The 8105-nt window shown below is 41.4% G+C and overlaps 1 protein-coding gene across 1 annotated transcript; it reads right to left on the bottom strand.

Annotated features, from left to right (window-relative positions):
* Positions 1 to 658: 658 nt before the first annotated feature.
* On the bottom strand, positions 659 to 1621 carry LOC133065595 (N-alpha-acetyltransferase 20-like). The gene has a single exon (XM_061156306.1). The coding sequence runs from the start codon at positions 1584 to 1586 to the stop codon at positions 1050 to 1052; it is 537 nt and encodes a 178-aa protein (XP_061012289.1). The 5' UTR covers positions 1587 to 1621; the 3' UTR covers positions 659 to 1049.
* Between the last annotated feature and the right edge of the window lie 6484 nt (positions 1622 to 8105).

Genomic DNA, 8105 nt, shown 5'->3' with positions numbered 1-8105 from the left:
CACCATGGGCAGCTCTTCTGCTCTCAGTGATGTTGGCCCCATTTGATGGGAACTCAGCTGGGGCACTTCAGTTCTCCTCCACATGGTTTCTCTCTGCATGGCTTCTCTCATCCTCCATGGCTTCTTCAGGTGGCCTCTTTCCAGCAAGATAGTCTAGACTTTCTCACAACATGGAAGCTGGGATTCAAGAGGGAGTGTTTGAACATAACAAACCTAATTGTTAAGTTGGTTATGAAACTTCTGCTTGTGTCACACTTGCTAAAGCCTCATTGGCCAAGTCAAATCACATGATCAAGATCAACTTCTGTGTGTAAAAGGGAACTTTACAAGGGAGTGAATACCAGGAGGTATCACTGGATAAGGAGGCCACAATGTAACAACCTACCACACCAGTAATAATAATAACAGTGGTGATATCTGTCATTTATTGAGCACATACCATGTCAATGTGATTTCTATTTCATCATCATAGTAACATAGCCTATCATCTTGATATCTTTATCATTTCACAGGAAAGGTAATGGAGGCTCAGTGACTCTAACCTGCTAAGATGACAAGAGTGAATTCAAACACTGGTCTTTCTATTTTCTTTTCTTTTTTTTTTTTTTTTTAGAGTCAACAGTGCATTTTATTATACATCTTAGATTTATACATTTCATATATGCTTTTAAAGCTTAAGTCCAATACAAAATAAAAACTGTATATGCAGCAGTGGTTCTCAGGCACAGAATTTAGGGGGAGACTAGAGCAATCGTTTTCCCTGGCACACCGTGAACAGTGTGTTATTAGCCATGACAGTGGAAGGTTTCCTTCTCACCTAGCTGCCTTTTTTTGGTTGGATTTTATTACAGTGAACAGCTTTAGAAGGTATGATATTGCTAACAGGAAACAAGATGACTTAAAATAAGTTGATAACCTGTATTTTCTTGAAGTCTTTAAGAGCTAAACAATCCCCTTCTCTCCTAATAGAGCTCCAAGGTCATCTAATGAAAAAATATTGTCCATAATTCTATCTGGAGCATCATCAGCCTAAGAACCACTGCTCATGGTTATTCAATGTCTTCTGGCCTCACAGGATGAGGTAATGGTATGATGGACTTCTTCTCAGTGTCCCTGGATAGCGCTTTCCTCATATCGTAAGCGTCCTCGTCGGGCTCCCCATTGCTCGCCGAGTGGTACTCTATGACTGTCCTGTACACGCTGTAGCCCAGCTGCTTGTACATGTTGACAGCAACTTGGTTAGACACTCTTACAAAGAGATCAACAAAAAATCCACCCTTTCTTTCTGAAATTTCCTCTAGTAACTCCATAAGTTTAGCAGCCAAACCAAGGCGCCGAAATTCCGGGGCAACGGACAGAGCTGTGACATGCCCATGCCATTCTTCCCTCGCCACTGAGCCTTCTGCTTTGCCCATGATATAACCCATTAACTCTCCTCCAGGGGCCTCTGCGACGGTGAAGTACTCTGGCCAGTGGGCGAGGTACTGCAGGTAAAAAGGAATCCCATAAGTTTCTGTAAGTGGATCCAAGTTAATGTTGTTGAAGCGAAACAGGTCGTCGCACGTAAAGGCCCGGAGCGTGGTCATCGCGTCGCCGCTGCCGCGGGACCGGCTCGCGGACCCACCTCCTGGTCTTTCTATTTTCAAGATCCCAGTATAATAGATGGGGCTTCCCAGGTGGCACAGTGGTAACGAATCCATTTGCCAATGCAGGAGATACAGGTTCAATCCCTGGGCCAGGAAGATCCCCTGGAAAAGGAAATGGCAACCCACTCCAGTATATTTGCCTGGAAAATTCCATAGACAGAGGAGCCTGGTGGGCTACAGTCCATGGGGTCTCAAAGAGTTGGACAATACTGAGCTACTGAGCATACACACACAGTATAATAGATAGAAGTGTGGTATGCAGAGAAGTAATTTTTTTTCTAAAAGAGGAAAATGTATTTTTAATGTAACAATGAATTTTGGAATTTGGAAGGGAAAAAGAAAGATTCTAGTCAGTGGTTTTCTGTGCAGGGTGTTCTAGTGTGTTTGGGGCCTTCTTTGTCCCAAGACTGACGTTCTTCATTTGCAGTCATTCTTTCTAATTCTGGCATTTCAAATGGAGAACATAGTCAGTAAACAAGATTGGGTATAATTAGACTAATCAAAATGCAAAAAGAGTATAATGCAACTTTTCTTTTAATCAGCTCTTGTTTTAATCCTTGGCAAGAAGAGCCAGTCTCTACCCTGGCTATGTTTTCAAAAGTTCTTCCCCAAACCATTTAGGAAGCAGAGAGCTGGAGAAAGAAGAGGAGGGGAGGCAACTAGACCCTATAATAATGCAGATTTCAAAACATAGCTCCGATTTTTGGAAAATCCCTTCTAAGGCATAAAAAGTGCAACAACCTATGTTCAGATGCTTTTGCCAGCTGAAAACCACCATGACACTCGAATGCGGTTTGCAAATGTTCCCTTCTTCCCCACCAGGACCCACGGCTGTGTTCCAGGCAATGAACACAGTGTTTGGCCTGTCTCAGGGCTGAGAGTGTATGAAGCACAGGCATTGTTGGGTGAGCCTGGTTGGGAGGGCAGTTCTTAAAATCAAGGGAATCATGTGGAAAGATTAATGGAAACTTATATTAAAATATGATACCTCCAAAAATAATTTCTTGCAAGCAGTAAGAATTAAAGCATTGTGAAACAAACAGAGCTTTCACTATTAACCTTAGGAAAGAAAAAAGGGTGGCTGGCTCAGTGGAAAATGTCAGCTGTGATTTTTTTTTTTTCTTTTGGCCCTTTTCATGCTAGATGGCACTAAATGATGGAAGGGCTTGGTTGTTTGAAGAGACTCCCAGAGAGGGAGGGATAAAATCAGCTCATGTGATTTTTGATTTATCAGGGTTGGTGGGTTCCTATTTTATTTTCAACCCTCTGTTGTCTCATTACTTCACTATTATTTTGGTTTTAGAGGTAATTTTAATCTTAAGTAGAGTGTTTGGTTTTTCTGAATGTAGGCACTTGGAGGAAAATCTGACTAACAGGTCTACCAAATCCCTGGAGTGAATGTTGACTGACATTTGCATGGCACTTCCCTGTGTCCTTTCCCCCCACCCTGCACCCTAGTGGCAGTAGTTTAATGGCATGAAGTTCCTGGAAAATAGTATTCTTAACCAATTTCTTTCAAAGTGAAGTCCATAGAGAAAAGGATCATTTTATCTGAGCAAATAACAAATTCTTACAGAAGCTTGTAATCACTGTCAACTCTCCCTCCCACCCCTCAAAAATAGACCTTGTGGTGTGAAGTGAGGACAGCAAGTGATTCATGTGTGAGTTTATAATTCATTTTAGAAATAAAGCTGAGCTCGTAAAGTACAGTCCAGGAAAAATAAGGAAGAATGAATAACATTAAGGGCACATCAGAATACTTGGGCCAAAATAAAAATATTTGGTATAACTTAAAATAAGTCTATATTTATTTTTTGAAAGGTAATGTGCAATTAAAATTTCCTCTGTTGAATAGTCACTTAAAAATGCTTTTGTAACATTCATAAAATGATTTTTAGTTTTAGGAAGAGATTGTATACTTTGATCTCAACAGCAGTTCTGTGAAGAAGGCTTCTCATGCAAAGATGTCAGTGGCAAAATGGAGGCTGAAAGATTTTGTCATGTCTAAAGTTTGCAGAGGAACCAGAGACCAAATTACCAACATCTGTTGGATCATAGAAAAAGCAAGAGAATTCCAGAAAAACATCTGCTTCATTGACTATGCTAAAGACTTTGACTGTGTGGATCACAACAAACTGTGGAAAATTCAAGAGATGGGAATACCAGACCACCTTACCTGCCTCCTGAAACCTGTATGCAGGTCAAGAAGCAACAGTTAGAACCAGACATGGTGCAATGTCTGGTTCAAAATTGGAAAGGAGTACATCAAGGCTGTATATTGTCACCCTGCTTATTTAACTCACATGCAGAGTACATCATGAGAAATGCTGGGCTGCATGAAGCACAAGCTGGAATCGAGATTGCCGGAAGAAATATCAATTACCTCAGATATGCAGATGACACCACCCTATGGTAGAAAGCCAAGAGGAACTAAAGAGCCTCTTGATGGAGCTGAAAGAGGATAGTGAAAAAGCTGGCTTAAAGCTCAACATTCAGAAAACTAAGATCAAGGCATCTGGTCCCATCACTTCATGACAAATAGAGGGGAAACAGTGGAAACAGTGGCAGACTTTATTTTGTGGGCTCCAAAATCACTGCAGATGGTGACTGCAGCCATGAAATTAAAAGACGCTTGCTCCTTGGAAGAAAAGCTATGACCAACCTAGATAGCATATTAAAAAGCAGAGAGATTCCTTTGCCAACAAAGGTTCATACAATCAAAGCTATGGTTTTTCTAGTAGTCATGTATGCATGCAAGCATTGGAACACAAAGAAAGCTGAGCGCTGAAGAATTGATGCTTTTGAATTGTGGTATTAGAGAAGACTTGAGAGTCCCTTGGACCGCAAGGAAATCCAATCAGTCAATCCTAAACGAAATCAATACTGAATACTCATTGGAAGGACTGATGCTGAAGCTGAAGCTCTAATGCTTTGGCCACCTGATATGAAGAACTGATTCATTGGAAAAGACCTTGATGCTGGGAAAGATTGAGAAGGGGACAACAGAGGATGAGATGGTTGGATGGCATCACCGATTCAATGGATGTCAGTTTGAACAAGCTCCAGGAGATGAAGGACAGGGAAACTTGGTGTGCTGCAGTCAATAGGGTCGCAACGAGTTGGACACAACTGAGCAACTGAACAATAGCAACAAAAGGTTGCATGTGTTGTAAGTGATAGAACCAGGACACAAACTTGGATGTTATGGCTCTATAGCTCAATCTGTTTCCATTGAACTGTACCACACATCCCTCCACAGGCCTTTATAATAATGATGGCCATGGGTCTTCTCATCTCTGATCTGGGTGGTGAAAAGAGTTTTAGATTTAGAATTAGAAGGAGTAACTAGATTAAAGTCCCACCTTATATTTACATAGCCAAGTGGCTTGTTGCACATTAGTAAAGCTCTCCAAGACTCAATTTTATCATCTGTAAATTGGGGGGACAATATTTATCTACAGGGTTGTGGAAACCATGTGGAAAGATCATTCAAGAATATAAAAGTTCTTTAAAAATGGTGATGTGTTCTACAAAGATATACTATTATTATTTATTAAGCATAGACTATATACCTAGGGCTTCCCTGATAGCTCAGTTGGTAAAGAATCCACCTGCAATGCAGGAGACCCTGGTTTGATTCCTGGGTTGGAAAGATCCCCTGGAGAAGGGATAGGCTACCCACTGCAGTACTCTTGGGCTTCCCTTGTGGCTCAGCTGGTAAAGAATCCACCTGCAATGTGGGAGACCTGAGTTCGATCCCTGGGTTGGGAAGATCCCCTGGTGAAGGGAAAGGCTACCCACTCCAGTTTTCTGCAAAGGATCGGATATACCCAGCAAGAAGGCAGGAGCTGTGAGAAATTCAGAAAGCTTGTTTATAGTCTGTCCTAACAACCTCTCTTTCTTTCCCATCCATTCTAGAAGCTCCATGCCCTAATCCCATTGAACTTTAAAGTTTTTCTACATAATTTGCTTTTTCCTGTCTCTGTTCCTTTACATATTCTAGTCTTCCTGTCTGTAACACCCTTCCTCTAGGAGTTCTTATGTATCCTGCAGAGGCCTTTTCCAACTCTCTTGGGTAGAGTTAATTTTTCCTCTTCTGGGGTCCTATACACTGTTCACATTCCTGTTATATCACTTCCTACAGTGTACTGTAATTCATCTGTTTATATATCTGCTTTTGCCCCTTCCTAAACCCTGAGCTTCTCAAGGGCAGGTGCTACCATCTGTATTAAGTGTACCTGGCACAGGGAGATACCCAAAGTCTTGCTTATTGAGTGATTAGAGGTATAAGAATTATTGCCCTGACTTGCAGATACATTGCAACCTGACTGAGGGGCAAGACAGAGAGACATGAAATGCTAACAAAGTACACAGAGCAATAGATTATATGATATGATACGTACACCCCTTAGCGGTACATAAAGTCATATGAGCATGAGATCATTTAAAGCTTAAGTAATCAGGGAAAGACCAGTAAGTTGTGTGGTATTAGTTAATGATAGGAAATGAGTCGGGGTAGAGAGCAATGAATTCACGAGAATCCCTTTAAGGAGGAAATCCTATGGTTTGGAAGCCCCACTGTGGTGGACACAAAGTAATGCTAAGTACTCAAGGGATCTGCTTGAGGCCAGAACTGTTCTCTAAGAGGAAGAGAATTATCTGAAATCCCAAAGCAATAGAGGATGAGTAAGAGGAGAATGGAGATAGATTGAGAAAGATGACTGAAGACTATAATCAGTGAAAGTCGCCTAAATCTTGAAGAGCTTAAACTGAGTAGACTTTTTTTTTTTTTTTAAGGAAGCAATGGATGGACTTGAACCAGTCATTTTTCGTGAATCCTAGAGGAGGGAGGCAGAGAGGAAAACAAGGCTCACATACTCCTAGAAAGCCTGAGGAGGACTCCTGAAGGTCCAAAGGCATTGATTTGGGGTTTGAGCTGGGTTTAACCAAATCTCTAAGAAATGGAGCTGGGGCTCTGAGCGATGGGGGGAGGAAGTGAGGCGGTGGGGGACGTGGCTGATGTCTGGATGACAACGTTGAAATGGAGTTTCCTCCAAAGTAAAGAGTTGGCTGTGATTCTTCAGGAATCACTCTTGTTAAAGCAAAAGGCTTCTTCAGTACTCTTTACAGACATTGCTGCAGCCACGGATCTTTAGACCCACAGTCCATTAATACCAGCCTGCTGATCATGCTGAGGTTACAGGAAAAGTGTTCACCTGCGTCTGGCTAAGTGAGGAAAGGCAGCGAAAATGTGAGTTGTTTATAATACTTAAATCAGTTAATTTAAAGGACTGTCTTTATCTCAAAATTATATTTTTTGTATATCTTTTTGTTAAAAATGTCCTTTATCAATTGATGGTTTTTTTTTGATGTCCTTACATGGCAAAGTTAAATTGTCCGTCTCCTAAACTTCTTGGAAATTTCATTGATCTCTAAACCCCCAAATTCTAGAAACTACCTCTCTTGATGTGTAATTAAGTATGATTTCAATTAACTAGTTTGTTCTGAATGAAATGGAAGAAAGAAGATTCATTTTCAGCTCCTAAATCCACTATTGCTGGTCTTGATTGGTGTTGTTTAAGGCAATGCCTTATGGATCACATTCACAGCCTCTTCAAATTAAAATCTGTACGTGAAGGAATTGCCACAGCATTGCCCTCCCTCCCCCCATACCGCCTGCCCGACTGTCTGTATATGCAGGGTTTGTTTCTATAATCAGTATGCAATTTGACAAAGTAAAAATGTGAGTGTGAAAGTGAAGTCGCTCAGTGGTGTCCGACTCTTTGTGACGCTATGGATTGTAGCCTGCCAGGCTTCTCCGTCCATGGGATTTTCCAGGCAAGAATACTGGAGTGGGTTGCCATTTCCTTCTCCAAAACACAATATCTTGCTTTGTGTTATTACAAAGCAGTGTTTATGTGATGATTACATATTTTCACTTACATAATTACGAAATGCTCAACTGTTATTATGCTGCACAGTAATTGACCACAAACGGCACATATTTCACATGAACGGCTGCAATTCCTGTGACTTTTCTTATCAGGGCCAGCTTTATGGGCGTGCAAGCCATGTAGTCCCACGTGGCCCGGTGCTCTGGAGAAACTATGCTTGGTTTAAAGCTCTGCTGTTACTGTCTTGAAATTGTTAATAATTTCTGAGCAAGGGGGCCCCACATTTTCCCTTTACACTGTATGCAAATTATATAGTAAGTCCTTTTTTACATCCATCCACTTTTGCAAGGAATCAGGTCAGGCTAAGGGGTAGACACAGAGAGACTGGGCAGAGGGTTGAGAGACCACGCTTCTCTGGAAATTCCAATTCAGGAGTCCTTGCCTCCAATCCAGCCTGGGGGGCTTCTCCTGTTACTTATAAGATCCTGGCGCTTTTCTTCCCCTGGATGAAGGAGGAAGTTAGCTTTTCAGAAAATAAGTGATTTAAATTAGCTGATTGTAAAGG

Source organism: Dama dama, chromosome 11, assembly GCF_033118175.1.
Source record: "Dama dama isolate Ldn47 chromosome 11, ASM3311817v1, whole genome shotgun sequence".
Taxonomy (NCBI): domain Eukaryota; kingdom Metazoa; phylum Chordata; class Mammalia; order Artiodactyla; family Cervidae; genus Dama; species Dama dama.
Note: the sequence above shows the minus strand (reverse complement) of the source record. Positions and strands in the feature narration are given on the sequence as shown.

Excerpts from the sequence above, each read along its gene's own strand:
- LOC133065595 (XM_061156306.1), bottom strand. The coding sequence starts at position 1,586 with ATGACCACGCTCCGGGCCTTTACGTGCGACGACCTGTTTCGCTTCAAC.